Source organism: Alosa sapidissima, chromosome 2, assembly GCF_018492685.1.
Source record: "Alosa sapidissima isolate fAloSap1 chromosome 2, fAloSap1.pri, whole genome shotgun sequence".
In the NCBI taxonomy this organism is placed as follows: domain Eukaryota; kingdom Metazoa; phylum Chordata; class Actinopteri; order Clupeiformes; family Clupeidae; genus Alosa; species Alosa sapidissima.
In genome coordinates, this window is record NC_055958.1 from 34,108,214 (window position 1) to 34,135,448 (window position 27,235).

General features: G+C 42.2%; 1 protein-coding gene across 1 annotated transcript; it reads right to left on the minus strand.

Annotated features, from left to right (window-relative positions):
- LOC121693358 (zinc-binding protein A33-like) lies at positions 1-23,155 on the minus strand. The gene is made up of 7 exons (XM_042072736.1): positions 22,836-23,155; positions 19,707-20,132; positions 18,763-18,849; positions 17,784-18,014; positions 11,174-11,196; positions 10,970-11,088; positions 1-804 (listed from the first exon to the last, which is right to left on the minus strand). Exons 2-7 carry the CDS (start codon positions 20,082-20,084, stop codon positions 263-265), a joined length of 1,380 nt encoding a protein of 459 aa, XP_041928670.1. The 5' UTR covers positions 20,085-20,132; positions 22,836-23,155; the 3' UTR covers positions 1-262.
- Between the last annotated feature and the right edge of the window lie 4,080 nt (positions 23,156-27,235).

Below are 27,235 nucleotides of genomic sequence, written 5' to 3' on the forward strand. Positions count from 1 at the left end.
ATAAACAAAGCGTGCATGCGACAGAGGAAAAGTTCTTTGGTGCTGCTTTAACACACACCCACGGAAATCACAAGTTGTCACCCACCAGTGATCACCTAACCATGTTTGTTTTACAGAGATAAGAAATGTTTACCACCCCTCATCCTGAGGGTCACCCCTAGTTCAGTGACACAGGGGTTATCTTTCCTAAGTCAAAACATTCCAACATAGGGGTTTCAGATGCTGCATGTGGGCTCTTGTTCAGACAGAGACAGTTTCTGCTCTAACTGGGCTGCTCTACTGACACAGAGGCCTTCACTGCTACAATACTCAGAGGAGACACCCTACCACCATTAAAGTATGGAAACACTCTCTCAGTGAAAGTGTGTGTGAGAGTGTGTATGTGAGTGTTATTATCAGGGTCAGAGAATGACAGCTCTCCTCTGTCCCAGTCCAGCTGCACTCTGATCCTCTGGGGTTTCTTCTCCACTGTGAGGAGAGTGGAGGGCTGTGGTAGAGACCATGTTATATATTTACCATTATTATTAAACAGAGTCCACTTTCCACTCACATTGCCATATTGTCCCTTCCTCTGGAGGGACTCTGTCATCAAACCCACCCACCACCAGGTACTGTCCCCAACCTCCACGTCCCAGCAGTGAGTCCCTGAGTTAAAGCCCTCAGAGCCCAGAACACTGAGATACTTATCAAATCTCTCTGGGTTATCAGGAAGCTGCTGCCTCTCATCACCGCGTGTCATACTGGTCAGATTCTCAGACAGGATGAGTCGTGGGTGTGCAGTGTTAGGATCCAGAGTCACAGGAGCTGCAGAGAGAAAGAACACACACATGAGCTGAACACTGAGTGATGTGTGATGAGGATGTGAATGATGGTCATTATTAATAGTGGTGTTACCAAGTGTAATGGCAGGAGAAGTAGTAACAGTACCAACATACCTAGAGATTGGGATGGTTTTATTTCAGTTAGCCTAATAGCTGGTTTGATATGCATTGAGAGATGATCTTATGGAAAATACCCCATGCCAATCGTGAGATATGTGACCCTGCAAGGCAAAACCAGTCGTCTTGCGCACAGTGCTATTTTGAGGATATCCACGATAAACAAACGTACAGGTTAAAATGTCGAATTTCAGGTTTTTGCATAATTCAACAGTATACAGTCTACACTTTCATATTGTGAACAAATTTCAAATTTCTTTCTTCTTTCATCTTGGCAGATGTAACCGAATATCAATGTGAAAGACTTGCCTTTCAGGGCACGAACGGTCAAAAGCACAAAGTTTTAGAAATATCCTGGCGTCATTTTACAGACTAGGAAAAGTCCATTGTCGAAGCAGTAGCACATTTTAAAAGTGGGCCTGTAGCCTAGCTAGCCTACACAATCTGTGTACATAAAACTTCTTCTCCCCTTACTTCCCCCGAAACACATTAATTATATTCTATAGTGACACCTTATGACTGTCCCAGGTATTAACTAGGGGGCAGAAAATGACACCAGAGAATAGACCTCTCCAGAATAAGTCCCGCCTCCGTAACTTCCGTATCCATCCAACTTCCAAGCGTCGATTGTCTATGGGAAATAACATGGCGTTTCGAAATATCATACCGGTAAAACATCTGTAGGTAGCAAAGTTGAAAAAGCTGGTGGGCAGATTGGCCTACACACTTCTGCCATCTAGTTTCCACTGGATTTTTGGATTGTCGGTGCCGTTTAAGTAGTATACTATAGACTATACTACTTAAACGGCACCGAAAATCAAAAAATCCAGTGGAAACTAGATGGCAGAAGTGTGTAGGCCAATCGGCCCAGCAGCTTTTTCTACTTTGTCACCTACAGAGTTTGACAGGTACGATCTTTCAAAACGCCATGTTATTTCCCATAGACATTTGACGACCGAAGGTTGGATGGATACGGAAGTTAGGAGGCGGGACTTATTCTGGAGAGGTCTATGTCTAATAAGGGGAGAACCTAACCTGACCCTAGCCAGATAAATTTCGTTCCGCTTAGCTCTGCCTAGCTTCACTCACATCCATCTGGGACCTCTTCCATTGAGAGTGATTTTTGCAACCGATTTTATGGTACAGCCAATCAGGACGCAGGGCGGGAGTTTCATAGATGTGACATAGCGTAGAAGCGACTGTGAGACTGTTATTAGCGTCACGGGTTGGCTTCGATGTGAGTGGTTGAAGTAGCACGTCAATAGATGACAGACAAGTGGCTTATTCAATCATATGCAAGCATTTTTTGATTAGGCCCAGCCTTCTGAAGCAACACTTCAATGGATCGGTTCCAGATGGATGAGTGGAGCTAGGCGGAGCGAAATTCATCTGGCTAGGGTCAGGTTAGGGAGAACCGCCACTCTGGGGAAACTTCCGGTTTCTGAACTGGTTGCAGTTCCTGTTCTGGTTCCACATGAGGGCGCTCACGAATAAGTGCAGAATGAATGGAGGTCTATGGAGCTGTACCCCTCAAATCCACTTTTCTCGTGATATCATTTTTTGCCCAGAAATTTAAATGTTGCATGCAAAAGAGGGGGCAGAGAAAATACAAACTGCTGAGTATTAAATTTTTTGAGTCACTTATTTGTTCTAAAAAGCCTTTCAAATGCGTCAATGACGTCATTCATTAGCAGAAAGCTAGTGTGTTGTGGGCAACAACGACCCAACCTGTAAGAAATCGAAAGGACGTAAGTACTCGTTCATTCAACTTTTGACCTATAATGACCATTGATCTTGCAGAAACCACAATCCAATCTTCGATTTTTCAACGACAACCAGGTGAAAGAGACACATTTAGCCGTCTAGCTCCATAGACCCCCATTGTTTTTGCACTTATTCGTGATCGCCCCTAGCGGAACTGCAGCAGATTGCAGTTACAATGGAGTTAATAGGGAGTGATCCGGCTCTCCGTAAATGGGCTCTGAAGACACTCACTCGGTTGATAAAACTTGACATAGTAAGTCATCTGCTTCAAAGTCACGCTACCGTAAGGCTGATAATAGCTGTGTCCTCACACTATCGCACGTTACAATTTACTTAAAAGGTGATTTTCTCCCCTTTTGGCGTATCGCGACAGGAGAACCATGCCAATTTTGGATGCGGTTATCTTAGCGATACTTTTTGCAATACCCTCAATATACATATCGTTTGAAAGCTTAGCCAATGGCCGTTCATGTGAGCACATTAACTTAATTTTGTAAATTTTACCAAAACGACTGGTTTCGCTGGGTCACATATGGTAAAGGGTATGTGATGATCTGGGGTTATTTTAATTCCAAAGGCCAAGGGAAATTGATCAGGATGTAAATAACTGGCCTTTAAAAATAAAAATCTGCCTGCCTCTATGGAAATTCAACATAGGTTTAACATAGAGGTATGCACCCTGTATTTAATGAAGAACATTTATTTATTTATGATACATTATTCATTCACAAAAAAAATGGTGTCCTTAAAGGTAAGATTAAGATCCATTTCCAATTTTTTTTTTTTTATTCCCCTTTTTAGTCAACTTTAGCATGGGGTTGAAGACTTTTTATAGGCACTGTATCTGTCAGAACTTTTAAAACCACTTGCTCCATCAAGGTCAGTCTGCTGACCAAGGCCGCCTTGTAGTCCCACCATCAAGGTTAAAGAGCAGTGACGATCGGGCTTTTGCAGTAACTGGCCCTAAACTATGGAAGGAGCTCCCACTACATATAAGACTGGCTCCGTCTTTGCCTGTTTTTAAATCACATCTTAAAACTTACTTTTACTTCCTGGCTTTTAACTTAGTATAAGTGCTTATTTGATCTATGTTATTTTCTATTTTGTTTGTTCTACTGTTTGTCTTTTACATAACTTACTGATATGTTTATTTGTACCACTCCCCCTGCTCTTGTGTGTTGATCATTCATTATCTGTCTATCAGATTTCAACTTTTTGTTATTATGACCGCCGCGCAGAAAAGCGACGGTCATATAGTTTTCTTTTCGTATGAGCAATTTTCCGTCAAGGATTCCCGGGACACTGAAAGACCGGGGTGCACGAAACTTGGTGGGCATGTAGCCCCATAAGGATAGCATGGAACCATTTTTCCATTGTGAAAACATTGTTCCATGCTTGTTTTCCATTTCATTTCCTTTAATGGTTATTTATGGAGTTTATTTCCTCAAAAAACCCTGACGGATAACCATGGTCAAAGTTTTACTCCTCCATAGCATAATTAAGTCCCTTTGATTGCTTCTGGCGAAAATTAAATCCTTAATCAACCAAAACTGATTGATATACACAATGCTAGTAGAATGCTCCATTTACCTGATTGGGATTTATCAACGTTCTACGGTAAAATATTTACATGTAATTCGCTGTAAACATATAATTACCGCTGTCAATGGCAACAGGTTTTGTGCTGCTGATTTAGACACTCTGAATAAGGTATTCTGTTTGCATCAATGTATAGTTAGAAGTGGATGCTATTCGTACCCTGGTGTATATAGTACTGTTATATCTCAACTTTACTGATGAATTAAGGAGATATTGCCGAATTTAATCTAAATAATATGGACCACAGATAGACACGTCTGTTGCTTACTGAGTACGAATTTAATGAACTCCACCTTATCCGCTCTACTCATAATACCCCTGAACATTCTGATGGGGTGTGTTACACATGGACATGACATCCCCCCTTTTCTTAGAATTAAACTCTTTCAGTTACAGAAAAGAAAACTCACAGTTCACAGATCACAATTCACATTTCAGGAATTCTTAAATCATATACTTTCTGGGCAGCCAGATCTGTAACATAACATCTTCACAAAATGAACATGCCAAGCGCCGCTGTAGCAAGGCAGCTCAGTTAAATAAGTGGATGGTGAAAGGCAACAGGTAGGATTTAAAGTGATGACGTCTGTACTTGGAGGCTTGCAAATATGAATGTTAACAGACTAACTAGCGTTTGTTAAGCATAATGCTGATTGAAACATAGCCGACTTGACTTGACTTGACTATTCCATTCAGATAGCTAGGTGGCTACCATGCTCATACTGCACTTTTAATGGCCAACTGCAAACAGAAATGTCATGCTAGCAACAACTCATTACGTGTTTCCATATCCTAACAATGAAGGCTCCTTGTAATAACTTAATATTGTGTTGTCAATGTGGTGCAAACAAACAAGGCTAGAGTGCCTATCAGCCTTATTCATTGTGAGCCATAGCTGGCAAAAGGACGTTATGAGAACCGTTTAGACTCTCTTAAAGTGGCAATGCACCATTTATCAATACTTATCAAGTATAACATCAAGTTAAACATCAAATTGGCAGCATTTCTTTAAAAACATATTCAATAGACACTAATGCACAGTAATAGTGTAAATTATTGGCCTTTTGTTTTGCTTTAGTGGTTTGTGTTTTTTTTTTTGTTTTTTTTTTGGGGGGGGGGGGGCGGGCGCCAATATTGTTGTTGCATACCCCTCAAAAATGGGTAGCTGCGCCCCTGTGTGTGTGTGTGTGTGTGTGTGTGAGAGGCTAATTGGGAAAAAGAACACCTGCCCTCACCTTTGAGATACATATTTAGTGTTGCTGTGTTGACGTACTGGCTATAATATCACCATGCTGGGCTACCTCTCCCTCTACCTCTATCCAGTGCCGGTTCAGACCTCCATGGGGCCCTAAGCAAAATCCTGCTAAGGGGCCCTCCTACCTGAACTCTGAGCGCCAAAATGTAACCATTTTTTTATAGTACCATCTGACACCTTAGTGCTCCAAATACAATCATCCCAGCCCATTTTTGGATGTCTATGGAAGTTACCAAATATAGTGTTTTTCCCAATAAAGGGTCTGGGCTATTTGCTTTTGATGCTTGCTGTACATATCTCCTTGCAAAAAATAACTGCAGTTTTTTTAAAGTAGCCTAAAGGGTTCTCAAACCTTTGTGGGCCGGGGGCCCCTCATGGAGTGGAAAATTCTCCAAGGACCCCATCATTGCAACATATAAAACTTAAGTTAATCATGTAGCTGTATAGTCTTTTTTCTGTTAGATGCTTATGTTATATATATTTACAAAAAAACATAGAGTGCTAATAGAGCGAAGCGGCGGTCATATAGGTTTAGTCAGATTTTTAAAAAAAATTTTTTTATTTTGCATGCCCAAATTTATAGCTGTACCCGGGACACTGAAAGATCGGGGTACACGAAACTTGGTGGCCATGTAACCCCACATGGATATTATGGAACCATCGTTTTTTGTTTTGATCTGTAGCACCCCCGCTGGACTGGACCCCCCGAAAGGAGGGTAGGGCAGACACAGTTTTCTGTGAATATCTCGAGAACCGTAGGGTTTAGGAGGACCATTTTTTTTTGTATGTTGATCTCAAGGGGCCATGTCAACCCATTCCATAACCACTCATTTCATGTATAGCGCCACCTAGTTAAACACAAAAAAGCAAAAAACAAATTAGGTGTTTTCATCACAATATCTCTGGCAGACAAGGTCAAAACTGCACGAAATTAAAAGTGTACGATCATTATGACACCCTCCGAATGCATGCCAAGTTTTGTGTACTTTCGTTCATGGGGGGGCCTTACAATAAAATAATTTATGTGTACATTTAGTGACGTACACCAACAAGGATTCCCGGGACACTGAAAGACCGGGGTACACAAAACTTGGTGGGCATGTAACCCCACATGGATAGCATGGAACCGTCGTTTTTAGTTTTGATCTGTAGCCCCCCCGCTGAACTGGACCCCCGAAAGGAGGGTAGGGCAGACACAGTTTTCTATGAATATCTTGAGAACCGTAGGGCCTAGAATGACCAATTTTTTGCGTATGTTTGCCTCCAGGGGTCATCTTAACCCATTCCATATGCACACATGTGCATAAACAGATGCACACGCACACACATACATTCACAGTAATCCTACGTATGACACATACTCACACAGTTGACATATACGCATGCATGCACATGCACACACACAGGCACATAAACAGGCAAACACACAAGCACATGCACGCACACACACACACACCCACACACACATAAACATAAACATGTACATGCACACATGCACACAATTCAAGAATTTCTCAGAATTATGAACAGGCAAGATGGGGGTGGGGTTGTATAAAATGTATATTACATGTGAAATCTATGAACTAATCATGTTTTGGTACTTGTTGTCTAGCAGATACCAGTGAGAATTGAGTGTGCATAATGCAATTCAGTGAGACAGTTAGACTTATTTTTGTGGAAAACATGTGCTGGACTGGGCGGTGGTCCTATTTTGGTCCTATTTTACATCTAGGTGCTTGCTCAGATTTGAGGTGGAGTTTTTCCGCTGTAGACAACATTTTTCTTCCCACGTGTGTACAGCATTAATGTTTTTTTTTCGTAATGTCTGAACTGCAATGAATTAAATGCTCCATGTTCGCACTCTCTCCTGCACGCCATGTCTTGCACACGTGTGTCTCTTGTTTACATCTATGTCGCGCAGCTATAGCCTACATCATTGTCACGAGTTAGTCACAAAATCCCAAATTCTTTTACTGTCTATGGCAAAATCACGGTTTAGTAACGCAGTAACGCAGGCTGCTTGCAAGAAAGTAAACGTAATCTAATTACTGTTTTTGCAATTGTAATCCCTTACTTTACTTGTTACTTGAAAAAAGTAATTGGATTACAGTAACGCATTACTTCTAACGCATTACTGCCCATCACTGGTCAAATGTAGGCCTATTGTGTTGAACACAATAGTGTTTGCTTCACATAACTTTCATTTTGTTGGCGGTTAATTAATAGTAAAGTGTTTTGACGCACAGTATTGATGTAACAGCAGATCAATTGGGCAAATACTGATATTGTAGCATTTTTTGCCATATAAGACAATTTCATATTGCCCGCTTGCTTACGACGAGACTCATTCCTTATTTGGGTTTTGGGTTGCCAGGTTTTAGCCTATGACAAAATGGTTGAAATTGAAGTGATCGTGTATGTGTAGGGTGTATTTCATACACAATCTGGCAACCTGAATGGATCAATGATTCAAAAATTAAGTTTGATGGCCATGCAAATTACGGGAGTTTTCCGGGAGAAATAACAGGGAGGGTGCTGGGAGATGACCTTGAAATACGGGAGAAACCCGGGAAAAACGGGAGTATTGACAGGTATGAGTGACACCCTCAGTGTGTTTGAAATGTCCAGTCGATTGTGCAATTTGGTCTTAGTTGCAGTCATTGCCGAAAACCTGACCTCGCATAGATACGTGGTGGGAAATGGTAGCAACGTTTTCAGCGCTTTTACGGCTATCTCGGGATATTCTGCTTTGGTTTTCACCCAAAAACCCGCCAGAGAGGTTTCCTCATAGCCTACACACTCTTAAGACCACCGTCATTTGCAATTTCGATGAACTGCTCTTCCTCCTGCGCTGACAAGTTAGGACTATTCGGGATATTGACAAATGGGTTGCGGACCCACTCATTGGTTTGCCGTGGATCTTTGGAGGATGGGAAGTAACGCTCAAACTCATTTGAAAGCACAACAAGGTGATCGCGCACCAGCTGCGAGAGAAAGGGCCTTGCCTCAGTCTCTCCCAAAACCCCCACTACTGTTTGGAACATATCAAATACACCCCGGTCCACTCGTCGTCCCCACAAATCAAGCTTGGCTTTAAATGCAGCGACTTTATCTGCCAGTTTAAAGACAGTCGTCATTCTCCCCTGCAGTGACAGGTTGAGGTCATTAAGCAACCCGAATATGTCACACAGGTAACCGAGTTTTGACACCCAGCCCTCATCACTAAAATATGCAGCTAACGGTGACTTCTTTTCTGTAAGAAATCTCTGCAGCGGCCCTCGCAACTCAAACACTCTGGCCAGTGACCTGCAACCAACCAACTTGGATAGCGTACCACGGTGACCCATTCACCCTCTCTAACAACTGTGCCTCAATATCCTCTGACATATCATCAATTCGCCTATGGACAGTGCTTGCAGAAAGCGGTACCTGAGCTATTTTTTTAGCTGCAGCCTCCTCAAGGACTTCATTGCACATGCCTTTACCAGCAGGCAGAATGAACTCTTCCCCAATAGTAAAGGGCTTCTTAGATTTAGCAACTATGTAAACTATAGTAAAGGGTTTCTTAGATTTAGCCACTATGAGGCTTTTAGCGCAGCCACGTTCACTACTAAATGTACACATAAATTATTTTATTGTAAGGCCCCCCATGAACGAAAGTTCACAAAACTTGGCATGCATTCGGAGGGTGTCATAATGATCCTACACGGGGATCCTACATAAGTGGTAATGGGATGGGTTGACATGTCCCCTTAAGACCAACATACAAAAAATGTGGACCTCCTAGGCCCTACTGTTCTCGAGATATTCACAGAAAACTGTCTCTGGCCACCTACAGGCCAGTTGGTGTATAGTAACATAAATTAATTTATTGTATGGCCCCCCATGAACGGAATTCCACAAAACTTGGCGTGCATTGAGAGGGTGTCATAATGATCCTACACTTCCAATTTCGTGCAGTTTTGACCATGTTAGGTCACAGATACCTGTGATTACAACACCTCATTTTTACTTTTTGTTTATAACTAGGTGGCGCTATACATGAAATGAGTGGTTATGGAATGGGTTGACATGCCCCCTTAAGATCAAAATACAAAAAAAAGGTGGTCCTCCTAAACCCTACGGTTCTCGAGATATTCACAGAAAACTGTGTCTGCCCTACCCTCCTTTCGGAGGGTCCAGTCCAGCAGGGGGGCTACAGATCAAAACGAAAAACGATGGTTCCATGCTATCCATGTGGGGCTACATATAAGCAACGGCAGCGGCGGACTGATATTACCTAGGATTGGAGTGTGCTAACCTAGCACCTGCAAACTCTGCAACTAGAAGGACTGGATGAAACGTGTTGAAAACCACTGATAAATATCACACTTGCTAACTTGGAAATGAGGTCCTATGTCCAAAATCCTGAACCACCCCTTTAATTCTCTGACTCATGGTATTTTCATCGGCAAGGGAAGCTCAAGTAAGACCTGTTGCTGCATGCTTGTACAATCCAGTGTGGCTGTGTGAATGGGCTAGTGTCACTAGTGCGACTGATGGGTTTGTAGTTGTTGGAATTACGATCTGTCACAATGTTGTAATTCAATAGTTACGAAACAAACTGCAAATGTTTTACATGATAAAATTGTCTTTAAAATTGACAAACATCATATGGGTAATTCAAGGCACAAGTCGATCGGGACCAGAAAATAATTTCTTTCACCATTGACTGCTGTTCATAATTTTTTTAAAGATAAGTCCCATGGTGACTAACGGAAGGGGTGTGACTTCGGCTTTCTATATGTGATATCTTTAAGAACTTGTTGACTGGGGCTGTTGCAGTCTGGGAACAAACTTCCGCTAATTGTTTTTGTAAGTTGTACCAACTTAAGTGTGATTTACTGAGAATTCTGAGTCCGTGTTAGTTGTGCCATTATGTCCTCCTTACAATACTTAGTCCTTAGATTAGTTGGTAGTTAGGATTTGATGATTTAACCTATTATTATATTTGAGTTCTTCACTGTCAATTTCAAATGTTTGTGTGCATCATGTACACGTATGCTTATCTGCTTCTCCAGACACATGAACAAACTCATCTGGCACGTCTCTCTCTACAATGCCGGCCCCAAGCACATAATCCCACCCAGTCTCCTGCTCAAGGTGTCTTCCTGTTTAAAGGGACTTTTTCTCCCATTTTTTCTCCCAAGGTCCCATTTCCACATCTGTATCACAGGGGCAGTGTGTAGGATGTGTTTGATTAATGGAAGTTGGTTCTGCTCTGTTTGTTTGTTTGATATGTGGATTTTATCTGCTATATCCCCTAGACAAATAGACCTACTACTGTGCTATATGTTTAGGTAGCACAGTCTATCCAAGTACTCCTAAGATTGATTGTGTGTGTTTATTTATTTTTAAACAGTAGACTACTTACTGTACTGAACAGTCTCCTGCATCTTCTCCCAGACTCTGAACTTGAGGTTGCCCAGGTGCTTTGCCACATTGATCAGAGCTCCTGAAACCCTCTCTGGATCCTGCAGTGTGCACTGGGCTCTGGAATAACATTCAGGAGTCAGTGCTGCTGTGGGTTTGGGTTCAGAACCACAGAGAAGAGAGAGACAGGAGGCAGATCACTCACCTTTCCACTGTGCTCTTGTAGTTCTGGAAAATAAAAAAGAGAGTAGGTTGAACATTATTGGTACAATAAGGTCTTTTTGTAGAGTGGACACATCCTACACATAAGTATTTTTGTTTTGTTACTGACTGACCAGTTGGTGCATAGCAGGCATAATGAAAAGATGGACGCCTTGCTTAAGGGCACAACGGTGGAAGCCAGGAATCAAACCGACAATTTGAAGGCTATTGCACACTAGCCCAGCTCCTAACAACTACACCACTACCACCTAGTTCAACACACCCCTGATATCCATAAATGCTGCCAGCAGAGACTCTCTTCTGTCTCAAACTCAAAGCCCTTTCTGTTGCCCCCCCGTCACCTGCTACTGCTGTACCAGATCATATCCAACCCATTCTACTCTACTGCTCCCCCTGCTGCTTCAATATGATAACTACATCCTACTGCCTCCACCTCATACTCTACGTGTCACCCACACTGCATCCAAAATAACTGGCCTCCTCACCCCCAACCTGTCAGACCTCAACAGTAAAGCCACCAAACACAGAGCAGAGACAATGGTGCTGAATCCCAAAGTGAGCCCTGAGGACTAAGGACTAAAGACTCACAAACTTAATTGATAGGTGCCAAGTGAGTGAGTGTGTGAGGCCACATGGGCTCAGATGGGTATAAATGGGTTTGGGACAGCACTTCACAAGATCACATGTTACCTTGGCGACATTTCATAACAAAGATTTTGCAGACACTTGCCGGTTTGTGAGTTTTCATTTTAAGTTTGTTGCTTTTCACACAACCTGGGCACAGGAGCCGGCTGCCTTATTCCACATTCTTCCAAACTCTTGTTTTACAAGCTGGTTGTGTGTTGTGCAGTTGTTTACCTTTGTAATTTTCGGATTTCCCTATGGTCTCTGCGGTAAATGTCACACCGCTTTGATATTTATGGGTAATTCCCTTTGGTGAAGTCTGCACTGACGCAGACTCACGGAAAGGGCTCAGACCCAAACCCTCACACCCTTTGAAATGAGACATTGGGATAGCCCTTACGAATTTCACAAGAACACGCAGCAAAGTTTTTGAGTCTGTGAGTCCAGACTTTAGAATAGGGCCACTCACTTAGCACCTGAGATCAATTAAGTCTGTGAGTCTTTAGTCCTTAGTCCTCAGGGCTCACTTTGGGATTCAGCCCATATCTGCATAATGAGTCATGGTGGAGCTGGAGCTGGTGAAGCGCGTCTCATCTACAAAAACTCAAAAAAGGAAAACAATACACCAAGAATTTGAAATTATTTGCTTTAACTCTACAGTTGTATTAATCAAAAGCTTATGTATTTGTTTTAACCTAACCCTTCCACATCAATCACAAATTAGGTGCTGATACAGCAAAATTCCAGCAGAACCGAGATTTACAGAGCCACCCTTCCTAGCCCTTGCTGCCAAGGTGAAGGAAGCAGAACATTTGGGAAGAAAAGTTATTTGCTCACTTAGGTTAGACGAGGCAGTTATCAAGGCACATGTCCTGGGATGGAACTCGCTACTCGGAACTCGCCACTTGGAACTGGCTTTGTCGACATTGGGAATGGAGGGGATGATGATGACTCTTCCCCGGTAGCAAAAGATGCTTTGGTGCTGATGGTGGGTTTCTGTGAATGGCTCCTGGAAGGTACCATGTGCCTATTTCTTCATTGATGGCCTAATAGTCCAGTGGACAGAAAGGTGAACCCGGAAATGTTGAGTACACCAAACTTTTATGATGGAAATATATAGTATGGGTTCCCAGCATGCAGAAACTGCCGGATGCTAATTTGCATATGTTGGCAATTTGTGTAATTGAGCTAATTAGCATAAATGAGCATAATCACCTATATTGATCATATTATAAAAGCTGCTTGGCCAAAATGGACCATGTTAGTATGTTTTTAGGGGTTACTGGAGATGCTGATGCTGACATTTTCAAGATTCAAAATCACTATTTAAACTTGGTTTGGTCACGTTTTTACTCTCATTAAGCTGATTTTGCTGAATTTTTGGGGGCGATTTTGACAGATTTTTGGAGGATAAAAATGTGCAGTGTTTAGGAATAATTTGGATCCTCAAGTTATTTCTGAATTCCACAATAATTTTGGAAATAGCTATTCACTGGCCCTCTGCTGTGACTCACAATTGAGTAACAAAGGGAAGAACTAGCCTCTACTACTCCTCACTGTCCTCTTCCGTTGTCCTGTCGCCATCTTCTCCAGACTCTTCATCCCTGTCCTTCTGCTGTTTTTGCTGTGTAATTATATTGCCACATGTAACATCACTGCCTTTGCAGAAACAATAATTAGTACAGGCCAGGCCTGCAGCTGCACAGCTGCACTTTCCAGATACATGTATACACAGTTTTAACCCAGCTTTGCAGTTACAGCTGATGACATCTAACAAATCAGGAGGAGCAACAGGACTTGAATCGAGCAAGGTGGGCAAGTTCCTCTCCTTTCTTCATACCCGTCTTCTAACTCCCTCCAAATGCGGTTATATCAACAGCCGGTGGATCAGGACGGTCTGCTGCTTTCCAAAGCAGCACCTGTAGATGGGCACGTTTTCCATGGAGGAGCAAGTTGCATTCTGTAGGAGACAGTGTCTTCAGTGCTGGAGGAGCCGGGAGTGGGAGACCTCACCGCCAGGGATGAATTACTGCACGGGCCTACCGGGCCCTGCCCAGGGGCCCAAGGGGTCAGGGGGCCCTGAAGCCCAAGCCTTTGCATGAAATCATTGCCTCAATATCAACACATCAGGATGTAGGCTATGAATCTGATTGAATTTAGTATTGGCCATCCCCAAAATGCACCAGAATACAGGAAATCACATCAAACAAATTAAAACATTTCTGAGGAAGGACCTCTAAACCCCCCTTCCACATATGCGACAATTGATGGGGGGCCCTTAATACATCTGGGCCCAGGGGCCCGAAAGTTCATAATCCGTCCATGCTCACCGCTAGGTGGAGGCCCAAGCAAAAGGATCCGTAAGGGGTACTAAAAAGCTTAGAGAAGCCTTCAGTAGAAGCCGGAGACCAGCTGTCGCCTGGACCTAGCTACGGGAGAAATGCTTGCCTGAAGAGGGTTTTGATGCAGTGGCCACGGCGGAGAAGGACTTCACGCTACTGGGAGAGCGGTCTGAGGAAGCGGCCTTGGAAAATAAGGTAGTGACGCTGGCCTGGGCGCTGACTTCACCGAGAGAAGACCTTGAGCCCCTGCCCCCGCCGGACAGCTTTAGGCTGGTGTTGGCAGTGGCCCTGGCTGCAGAGCAGAGGTGGAGCGGCAAGGAGGTGGTGCCTTGAGGACGGACGGTTGGCGGAGCCTGTTCGAGTCGGCCTGTTCGCCGGTGCTCTTTAGAAAAATAAGGGGGGAAAAAGTTTGTTGTGTGAAATCCGATGGCACGAGCCAGAGAGAAGGTCTAGGCCTTGGCGCGATCGTGGCGATGTGGAGTGGCCGGAACAGCGGAGGACAGCTCTGCGACAAGGCAGCAGAGGAGGGACGCCAGCGTCGGTAGCTGTAGCTGTGTGCAGCGTTGCCGGCTGCGATGGAACTGGAGTCTGCTACCCCGACTGGTGAGACGACGGAGTGGAGCATCGGAGGTGCAGTGCCAGTTACGGTGCTCAGCGCCGGGGAGTCTGTGGCAGTGGAGGCCCCGCCAGGTGTTGGAGGAACGTTGCAGTGGTGCACACTGCGAAAGTGCGACCTGAGGGCGTTCTCTGAAGGGAGCTGGGGACGAGAGGCGACAGACCAGGTGACTGCTAGCACGCCCCGCATTGGGCCGCTGGTGGTTGTGGTTCCCCAGGGTGAGTAGGGCTCTTGCGGTGTGTGCACCCCACCTGCTGTGTGGCAGTGCCAGAGACTAATTGCTGGACTGAATGTGGGAACGCCCGCGCCGAGGATGGCAATGGCTTGTTGGGGGAGCTGTGCAACGCCAGCGTGCTGGACTGTGCTTGAGATTCCCACGATGTTTCGCGCTGGGGATTCTGGGAGAACTGAATGATCATTTCAATACCAACTTTCCCAAAAGGCTTGTCCCAAGGAGAACAGTATTACCTTAAACACACATGAGGAAACGGAACAGTCCAATCAGTAGACTAGGATAAGCTAGCTAACTATGCTACTTTGTTTACAATATTTCCAGGCTTCAACCAGACAGCTGAATGTGGTAGAGTTGTAATAGAAATAGTAGGCCTAAGCTATAGGCTAATCTGCATAAAGTGTGCTGTCATAAATATCAGATATTCAGTATTCTCTCTTTTTATATCAAGATATAAAATAATACAGATATATTACATTGTAATCCTCTGGTATTCTAAGGTAGGCTATTGAAATGTCTAGCCCCCCCCCATCCAAAAAAAGAAAATTCGAGGTTTGTATCAAACCGTGGGTCAAAAATCGTGATACGAATCGAATTGTTAGGTTCGTGTATCGTTACAGCCCTAATGTATATCGCTACAGCCCTATCCTCCAAAAATCTGTCTAAATTGTACCAAAAAACTCAGCAAAATCAGCTTAATGAGAGTAAAATGTGACCAAACTAAGTTTAAATAGTGATTTTGAATCTTGAAAATGTCAGATATGGACTCAGCATCTCCAGTAACCCCTAAAAACATACTAACATTGTCCATTTTGGCCAAGCAGCTCATGCTCACCATGCTGGGAACCCATACTATATATTTCCATCATAAAACTTTGGTGTACTCAACATTTCCGGGTCCACAATGGGGCTCTATGGGCTGTCCACCGGACTATAAGTGGTGCAGAGCAGGCAAATCTTGTCAACATCTGCATTAAAAAACTGACAGATGGAAACAACTGGAATCCATGCCTTTCCATGGAATTATTTTTGGAATCTGATCCCTTATCATACCTGTTCATTCATACTCGTCGCCCGACTTATCGTGACTAAATTCAAGATGGCGGCGAACGGTAAACTTCCTGAAGGAACTGTCTGTATAAATCGTCTTGTAAATAAACTACCAGTGCTTTTTCAAAGTTCTCAATGTCTCGTCATAGCCGAGATGAGCTATGAGACAAAAGTTTACACTCACTTTACGTCAATTTCACAGAACTTCTCCTTTAAGGAAAGACTTGATGATTCTTCCAGTGAACTTTGGGATTCTTGAACTGATACAGATAAATAAATATTTAAGTTGAACCAACTGAATTTTACAAGTTTGCAAGATGAAATAGCAAAAAAGTGGAGATAACTTTTTTTCTATTTTACCACGTCTTGCTGATTATTTGAGTTATATTCGAGGTGTAAAAGTCCGGCTCACATTTTTGTTCCAACCATTCACTTAATGAGCTGATTCTAATTAGCGCAACTCTTAAGCCAAGTGGATCAGCTCATTAGTGAAATCACCTGTATTGTTTCTACTTTCTACTTTCTACTTTCTACTTTGACACGAACACCTCTGATTACTAACATGAATTCTCCTGATTCTCCCGATTTCCCATTTAGGCCACATTTACATCAACCCACATAAATACACTGTCAAGCGCCATAATAACTATGCCAAACCTATGGGTGGCAGTGTAGGGAAAGGAATAAAGCCATGCTGGTCAATCAAAATCCACAGAAACGACTAACACGAGCAGGAAAAATGCTGACCTCCGTGCGATCCTTCGCCTCTGCTCCTCCATGTAGAGCAGTTGTTGCAAATGCAAACAGGCCAGAAGCGTTTGCACAAAAGTAAAAATTAGTAGCACCTTAACAGCATCCATGATAATCCTGATCAGTAGCCAAAGAAACTGTAAACATCAGGCGCTCACATGACGTTAAGGATTTTCTGGCGCATAATGTGACGTTTAAGAAGCTAAAACGCCGTTTATCCCTGTTGACACGGCAGCACATAACCGGCGTTATCAGAAATCTCCACTTTGGCCGGAGGTTTTAGAAATAATCGTTTTCTGTGATAAAAACGGGGTTTTGGTGTAAACGAGAGGCCAAACGGCAGGGGAATATCTGCGTTTTCCCTTCGTGTAAACGGGGTCTTATTATTGGGATAAATGCAGAGACCGAATTTCCCTCACAGGATCAAAAGAGTATATATACCCACTCTGGGCCTTGTCCCTCCACCCCTTCTTCACACGGCTCCCATCAGGGGAAGATACAGTGGCCTGATACTTAAATGATGCTCCCCGGCAGTGCCTTATATGTGTGTGTGTGTGTGTGTGTGTGTGTGTGTGTGTCTGTGTGTGCACACGTTTCACTCTTCTCCCATCTTATTGTGTTCCTGCTCTCCTCTCTAGAATCATCTCACACCATATCAACAGCACACTTATCAAAGCCCAGTGAGTCAAACATGACAGAATGAGACCAAAGATCACATCACACATCAGGATAATGCAATGGGGTAGGTGGCATGGGCAGGTCACCTCAACAAAACAGCCAGTTGTGCTATTGTTAAATTATCACTGGTATTAGAGTTAGAGATCTAACACCCTTACAGCCAGATGTGCTATTGTTAAATTATCACTGGAATTAGAGTTAGACATCCAACACCCTTACAGCCAGACATGCTTTTGTTAAATTATCACTGGACTTAAGAGTTTGAGATCTAACACCCTTACAGACAGTGGATGGTTCCTACCTGCAGGAATGTGATGTCATCAGCTCCCATCTCCTTTTCCATGCCTCTGATTGAGTCTGAAAGAGATGAGATCTCTCTGCTCATCTTCTCAATCTTCTCCTTCATCATCTGACTCTTCTGCTCCTCTTCCTCCCTCAGTGCAGCTATCCTGGCTGCCTCTTCATCTTGTAGAAACTGGTGAAGCTCCAAAAACTGCTTCTTGATCTGTGTCTCTGTGTATTTGGCCTGAGTCTGGATAACATTAAGGTGCATGTCAACATGAGTAAGATTAGGGTCTTCATCATTATGCATAAGAAATAGCATCAGTAAATAAAGCAACCCAATGGAAGAACACAAATGAAGTAAATAATAACAGTCTTTACAATCTAAAATTAGGATTAATTAAAAGGTAAAAAGTGAATATATATTTAATACTGGCATATTTCTTAATATAATTTTCTTTTTTAAACTAAAATCATTGAATTCAGCTGAAGTATACATAATCCATTACTTATCAAATCATACAAATCATAAGTAAGGAATAATGCCCGACGAGGTGTCCATTATCAGAAATAAATGGACGAATTTATTTCTGATAATGGACGCATCGAAGGGCATTATCCCATGTATACCATGGTCACTTACGAAATAAATAAATATGAAATCAATTATTAATACTAAATGAGTTTTAGAGCTAAAATCGTTCGTTTTTTCAGCTGTTTATCGCAACGCTATGGAATGTTGATAAGTCATAAGTTGTAATGTATTTAGTCTCCGTTGCCTTGGTTACCAACTAGTGTTTGAGCCAGCGCAGTGATTTAGAACTGTCATCAGGCAATTCGAATGGAACGTCTTTTTATAGGTGTAGTATATCACTTTTTAAATGACACCCTTTTCAACCTAGACCATGGCATAAACACCCAATAATTAATTCCTATTCTACTTACATTTCACGGACATATGTGGATATGGGTTGGCATCATCATAGTAATCCACTCACCTTAATATACTGAGCTGATTCATGACAGGTGTCTTTAGCCTTCTTAAAAGCCTTCAGCTTGTCCTGCAGTTTGACTGTGAGTTCTTCCTGAAATGAATAGCACTATAATGTGTCTGTGTCTCTTTCAGATTACACTGACCACTGACCTGAATAGAGCCGTGCTACATTCTTTTTAAGACACATGTGGATCTTGTCACGATACTTATCTGTCTTGTTAATCCACATTAAAAAATAAATAAATGTGTGTATGTGTGTGTGAGAGAGAGAGCAAGAGAGAGAGAGAGTGTGTGACAGAGAGAGACAGTAATATGAGCATACTTCCAGGTGGCAACATTAAATAAATGAATCATCTAAGTAAAGCATAGCTGTATCAGCAGTAGTTCAGAAACAAACAGTCTAACTCTCTGTGCCTGTATGTGTGTGTGTGTGTGTCCTTGCCTATATGTCTCTCTCTTCCTCTGTGTGTGTGTGTGTGTGTGTGTGTGTGTGTGTGTGTGTGTGTGTGTGTGTGTGTGTCCTTGCTTGTATGTGTCTCTATGTGTGTGTTGCTTCACATAAACATTACACAATGATAGAGTAAATAAGTACAGGATAATGGATGACACAGTGTTCAGACATCAGAAGTTAAAGTCCCGTTAAAGAGCAGCCATAGGAAGATGGGTGTTCTGGTAGGAACACTGCACTGATTGTCTGCACTGATTGTCTGCCAGATCGCTAATCTGTTGCAATGTGTCAAGCATAATGCGGCCAAAAAACTTGAACTACTTCATAGGTGTGTAAATATAGAACAATAATTGAAGCTCTAAAGACCGCACCACAATAGGAAATTAAACCAAGCAGTGGCATCTACAGCAGTACCGGTAGTTCAGAAGCAAACAGTCTAATGGATGTGAATGTCTACTGTATTTGTACAGGGACATGTGGAGTCCCGATAGTGTACTTACCTTCACATCAACTGCTGCTTTGTCAATGGGACTGAACTTGTGATGTTTGTGTAATTCGTCTTGACACATAAGACACACAAGCTGCTGATCCTCTTGACAGAAGAACTCAAGTTTTCTTTTGTGTAGACTGCAAGACACGTGTGTCTGACTCCTCTCTAGTAAGAAGGTCTCACACAGGTTCTTTAATGCCAGATTTGGGGGTGTCCCCTCCTTTGATGATCTCCTCCTGCAGACTGGACATTCTTTGGTTTCTTTGCTCTCCCAGCACTCCTGCAGACATTCTTTACACACATTGTGACTACACGACAGAATAACAGGATCCTTGAAGATATCCGTGCAAACAGGACAGGTAAGATCCTCCTCTAGACTTGAAGCCATTCTCTCCTTCAGTAAAAGAAAAGAAAACTTTGCTTTGACTTCAGATATCTGCAGAGGTGGAAAAAGTATGAAAATATTGTAGTCAAGTAAAAGTACCAATACCTTGATGAAATATTACTCAAGTACAAGTTAAAATACCGATCTGAAAATGTACTCAAGTAAAAGTAAAAAGTAGTTCATTTAAAATGTACTTTAAGTAAAAGTTACTTAGTTACTTTTTTTTTGGGGGGGGGGGGGGGGGGGGCGTACCAGAACAACTAGTTTTACCAGAGACTTTCTAATGAGGAGATACAGCACTCAAAAAATCCTCCATAGTAATGCATGGGGTTAGTTTGTAACGGCAATATGGCAGTTGTCTACACATATCACAACCCTTCCGCATCACAACGATGACATGTGAATACATTGAGCCAATCATGTGGTGTGTTGTAAAATACATTGAGCCAATCATGTGGTGTCCTGTGAAGACATCGTGCCAATCATCTGTTGTGATCTCGCTGCTGGAGCAAGATTGGTGTCGTGAAGCCTTACGCACACGCATTTCTGCCGAAATAGATGCACGATAAGTGCCCAAAAAGTGTTGCAATATGGCCGCCGAGTGGAGGTACTTGCCTGATAAGGATGTTGAGAAATGGAGATCTATGTGAAAAATCACCGGAGTTCTCCTTTAAGTTTGCAACTAACTTTGAAAATCAACTACTGCTCACTCATCCTTGGGTCGCTTTGCAGTGAACAGTAATCCAGCACAACTAAAAAGCCCCTCACAGGCAGCTGAGGCAGGCAGGCCAATGTTGAGTTGCAGAGAGTTTTTTTATATTTGGAAACGAGCAGAAGGTTCAGCAGATTAAAGGGCGTCAAACTGGGGGGGGAAAGTGGGAAGTATAGGGCAATAGAGGAGAGGGCCCTTGAAAAGTGGAATACAGGGGGCACAACATTTTCATCAGGCATTAGTAATAACTCAGGTAATCCACACATAAAAAATCCAAACAACTCCATAAGTAGAGTCATGTGTAATGAAGTGGAATAACACAGGGAAAAAGTATTGAACACGCTAAGAAAAAGCACTAAGGCAAGGAAAGGGAAGGAACGAGCTGGAATATGTAAGTAGTTAGAGAGTAGTTATCCTTTCTATCTGTGCAAATTAATATAAGCTTGGTTAGTAGCTTACATATTGATGGGCTATAAAAAGGTTTTTCATTACCAAGGTGTCACACAAGAAACATTTCATGATGGATAAAAGCAAAAAGCTCTCCCAAGACCTTTGCAACCTTATTGTTGCAAAACATATCAATGAAACTGGTTACAGATGCATTTCAAAACTTCAGTCTTCCAAATCTTCCAGTAAGCAGCATGGGAGCCATTATCTCCAAGTGGAAGAAACATCACTGTATCATCAACCGGCACAGGGCACAGGATCACCTCGCAATATTTCTGACCAGGGAGTCAGAAGGATAGTCAATTCCAAGAGCCAAGGACCACTCGGAGAAAGCTCCAGAAAGACTTGAAGGCAGCCAATTCAATTAAATTCAATTAAACAGTTCTGGAAGTAATCTGGAACTAAAGATCAGGATTCACAAGAGGGACCCATGGAATCTGTTTAGAACAATGGACCAAAATCACACCTGATATGGCGACTAATACGTTTTGTCATACAGGAAATGTCTTGAAGCTGTCTTTACAAACAAAGGCTTTTCCACAAAGTATTGAAGAAATTTCAGTAGGCACGTTCAATACTTTTTTCCTGTGTCATTCCACTTTAATACATAAAACTCTTATGTTTGGATTTTTTAGGCCTATATGTGTGTTAATATAATGTGTGGTGAAAATTTCGAATAGACTCAATGGAAGTTTAGGCTAATTACTGAAAAAAAAAATTAAGCGTTCAATACTTATTTCCACCATATATTTATTTTACCTGAATATTTTAACTTCAAAATTAAATGTAAAAATGAATGTCAGACAAAATGTAAAGTTTGACTGACTGGATTTTGTATACAAAACATAGTGAAAACTGTCTAAGGTCACTCTCACTCTCCCTTGCTAAAGAGTTAAATGGTTTAGTCCGCCCGCACGATTCATAAGGTAGTCTATCTTTTGTTTATTTAGTTGAGCATCGCTAGTAGTGGACCGCTAATTGTTGTGCTGCTGGTGCAATGTCTTTCTCCAAGAAAGCCAAGTCAGGTTACTAAAAACAAAGGCCAAAACAGGAAAAAGAGAGACAACAAAATGAGGGGAAACAACTGCTAATAAACTTCTTTCCAAAGAAAGGTGAGCACAAACGTCAAAACACGAAATCCCATGGTGTTTGCTTGAATATCTCCGCAATCATTGGTGCTAAAACGAACTGAGACAACCCATTGGAATAGCGGAAAATACACTTTCATAGGTTAGGCTAATCTGATGCATCTCGTGATCCAGCTCCATCTCCATCACTTTCAGAAAGACTGCATGGCGCCAGCTTGATTCATGTCCTGTTGTAGGCTACATGCTGATCATTATCACTAGGCTAGGGGTTTAGGGCGCGATTTTCTTTCTCTCCCTTTCTGTTTTCGTTAGTCTTAACTTTTTTTTTACTCAAGTAACGGATGGGATTTTTGATGTAGCGAAGTACAATACTTCACTCAAAAAGTAATCAAGTAAAATTTAAAATACCGATTTTATAAACTACTTAAAAAATACAAAATACACAGAAAAACTACTCAATACAGTAACGTGAGTAAATGTATTTCGTTACTTTCCACCTCTGGATATCTGACCTTTTAATGGTTTCCAAAGCACTGGTGTGCGTTAAGTCTCTCCTTTTAAGGCTGATTTGTTGACTTTACTTTCACTTTCATGAGAGTGAAAATTGTAGTCAGTCTCTGAATACTCTCCGTGTTTTTACATTTCTTCTGCAAAGTTTAAACTGCTTCAACTTGTTTTCACAAACAATGATGCTCTATAAATCTACTTATAAAATGACTTTTCCACTAAAATTCCTCACATACCAGAGTAATTGCTCAGCTGTAATGGAGAACAGAGCAGCCGTCTGTCACTGAGCTTCACTTCCTCCTTCAGGACAGGTGAGTTAGAGGGCGGGATCTAGAGGAGCAGAGAACTCGTTGGTCAGTCTCAACATTCCATCACAGAACCAGTAGCCTATCTAAGCACTATCTGAACTTGATGTTGCCCAAGCTCAGGTTCAAAGTCCCAGGATGAGTGAACTCTAGCTGGGGCGAGAACAGGAATATTGTGCATGTTTAACTCTGCTGTCAACACAGTACTCTTGTGATGGAGTGTTCATACAGACCCTCAGCCAACTGCTGTGAACTACACCTCAGCATTCCCAACTGCTGTGAACTACACCTCAGCATTCCCTATTGCTGTGAACTACACCTCAGCATTCCCTACTGCTGTGAACTACACCTCAGCATTCCCAACTGCTGTGAACTACACCTCAGCATTCCCTACTGCTTACTCAGCTGTGCTGCGCTCTTTTACTCCAGTCTGGAATTATGTGTTGGATTCAGGTGGAGTTTTTTTGTTGTTTATTTCTTTTCTGTTGTGGCTTTAATTTGGCTTGCTTCAGGGTGGATTTTTATTATAACTTTCAGTTCTTTATTTTATTGTGATGTTATTATCGAAGCTAATCACTCACCTTTTCGCTGTGCTCTTGTCATTGGCTGCTAGTGGTTGGGGTTTAGAACCACAGAAAAGAAAAATATGCGGAATGTCCTTTCCACTGATGCGTTTATCTGTCTGTATATAGACACATGCCATCAACCTAAAATAAATAAATCATAAAATCAACAACCCCAACATTATGTTACTTTAATATGATTTTGACAGTACAGAGTAAATCAGGAACATCTGGCATGATTCACATCACTACAGATGTTGCATAGAGTGGATTCTTCTGAATGTGAGTGGAGTGGACTCATCTGAATGTGTGTGGAGTGGAGTGGACTCCTCTGAATGTGTGTGTAGTGGACTCATCTGAATGTGTGTGGAGTGGACTCATCTGAATGTGTGTGGAGTGGAGTGGACTCATCTGACTGTGTGTGGAGTGGAGTGGACTAATCTGAATGTGTGTGGAGTGGAGTGGACTCATCTGACTGTGTGTGGAGTGGAGTGGACTCATCTGAATGTGTGTGGAGTGGACTCATCTGAATGTGTGTGGAGTGGACTCATCTGAATGAGGTGTGGAGTGGAGTGGACTCATCTGAATGAGGTGTGGAGTGGACTCATCTGAATGTGTGTGGAGTGGACTCATCTGAATGTGTGTGGAGTGGACTCATCTGAATGAGGTGTGGAGTGGACTCATCTGAATGTGTGTGGAGTGGACTCATCTGAATGTGTGTGGAGTGGACTCATCTGAATGAGGTGTGGAGTGGACTCATCTGAATGAGGTGTGGAGTGGAGTGGACTCATCTGAATGTGTGTGGAGTGGACTCATCTGAATGAGGTTTGCTGTTTGATCCAAGTTGACTTTAGTCCTCAGTTTTTGAGTTTCTTTCCACCAGAATTCTTCTACACAACTGGAACGTCATACCAAGACGTATGCAGCTCTGGCCCAAATGTTATCACTGATATTGAAATTAATTTTAAATCAGCATGCTGAAACACATAGGTCTGCTGTTTCAGTGAAAGGCCGGCCAGCAAAGGAATCAGACGAGATTAACATTCCCCAAAATAGTAGAAAAACAAACAAACAGAGACATATCTTGCAAATCAGTGTTTATTGCATCATATGTCATGTGATACAAACAAGACAAATGTAATGTAAGTAAAATATAAAAGCACAAACAAAATGAATGTAAACATGTCGATCAATATAATAATGCTGTATGTGTATAATCTGGGGTTATTAGCAGGGTGGTGTTTTCATGAGTCTCAGTTAGTAGCAATTAGAAACAAATTAATCATGGATACCTAGGACATTCACCTGACCATACCTAAAAAAATAACACATTTTTACATGAAACTGAGAGTAGGACTGCAGGAAAGCTCTCCAAAGATCAGCACAGACAGAATCAGCTACAGGAAATCTACAGGTGAGAGGAGAGCATGCAGTTACACAATAATCACCACTAGATGGCAGTATTCATAGTGGAGATTTACATATTTCACCTCTCTAGGAATTTTTAACCCTTTTGAGGTCTAGACTATTTTCAATGTAATTTTACAATCTTTACTTCTGAGCTCATGTTGGTCATTGTAAGGGCCATCTGTACATGCTATATCGTGTCCAGGTCAGGGTTTCTCAAACTGGGTGCTTTGACGCCAGTCCTGGGGTGCTGAGGAATTCCTTGATCATATATTGAATTCATCAGTATCACTTTGAAAACTATTGTATATCAGTTTAAATGATGTCCAACATTATTTCCAGCGAAAAATTTAACCGATATAGACAGTTTTCCTTTTCTTCACGTTACACTACACTACGCAACACCAATAAATATTAGAGTCATTTCAATATTGATTCAATCTGACAGTGTAAGACACATTTTATTCACATATAATATTGGTATAAGGACCAGGTGTGAGTCTGTAGACGTCAGCTGCAGAGTTTTGACATTTTTGCTGGGCCCTGGACACCTGGACACAGCGCAGTATGGACACTGGTCACCTGGACACAGCGCAGTATGGACACTGCTCAACTGGACACAGCGCAGTATGGACACTGGTCACTGCTCACCTGGACACAGCGCAGTATGGACACTGCTCACCTGGACACAGTGCAGTATGGACACTGGACACCTGGACACAGCGCAGTATGGACACTGGACACTGCTCACCTGGACACAGCGCAGTATGGACACTGCTCACCTGGACACAGTGCAGTATGGACACTGGTCACTGCTCACACTGACAGACCCACATGTGATGGACTACAAATATATGAACGGACCTCAGGTAAAAACTGCTAACCCAAGATCAGATCTGCTGACCCCAGATAAGATCATTAGAGCTGTTTTATCTGTTTATGTGGGTTGTAGTATCATTATTGTGTCCTGTTGATATTTCCATAAGGGATTCATTAATGCAACTGTATTGATGTGGGTTGTAGTATCATTATTGATTCCTGTTGATATTTCCATAAGGGATTCATTAATGCAATTGTAATGATGTGGGTTGTATCATTAGAGCTGTTTTATCTGTCTGTGGAAATCACACAGTTCTGACTCTGTTTATTCCTCCTTCTCATTGTGTTCAAACTCAGCAAAGCCCAAAGCTACCTGGTATAGATTAGACCTTCCATCTGGTTATGAAGGACAGAGACAGAGACACTAACACTGCCAATGCATCTTTATTTCATGTGCATGATGACCAGAGTTCAGTGGTGCAGGAGTTTGTGTTTACTGCAGTGCTCTCAGTCTCTATAGTGCTGTTTAATCTCCAGCATTTCTGACCTCAGATCAGACAGCAGCAGAACCAGCTGCACCTGTGCTGTGTTGCTGCTCTGCTACTGGAAACCTCACAGGTGAGAGGAAAGTGTAGTTACACAATAATCACCACTAGATGGCACTATTCATCTCTCATGAATATCTTTAAATGTATCTTTGAATGACATCTTTAAATGTAACTCGTATGAAATTATGTACAAGTGTGCACAGCACAGGTGTTACATATACATAACCAATTTGCAAATAATTAAAAAAGAAAACTAAATTAATTTGAATTTAACGTATATAGCCAAATATCACTGTTGCAATGTGTATACAGTGTTCATTGTCTTCCAACAATGGCCACCAAATGACCCTCTAAATGAGCTAAGTTCTAAAAAGGAGAGACCCAGCAGAAATGTCGACATCATTTATTGAACTGATATTTTGATGTGCTTGTGACAGCAATGTAGAAACTGTCGTGGCAGATATTCAGACTCGGGCCAGAAATTAAGTCCAAACATCTTGCCTACAACGTAACAAAAATACACCATTATAAGTGCTGAAGTCAAAAGCTTGTCCCAAAAAGAAGGCTCAAAAGTCCGGCAGAGTTCCGTGCAAAAATTCCTTTAATGACTACATAGCGCAAAGCCTGAGTGGATCGCATGATCGCACTCCCGAACAAAGGTAGAACTCTCTTACTTATACCCCTCCAAAATGCTGACACAACACTACCCCGAACGAACTTTTCACCTTAAGTTTATGGAAAGTTCAGGGGTGTACAGT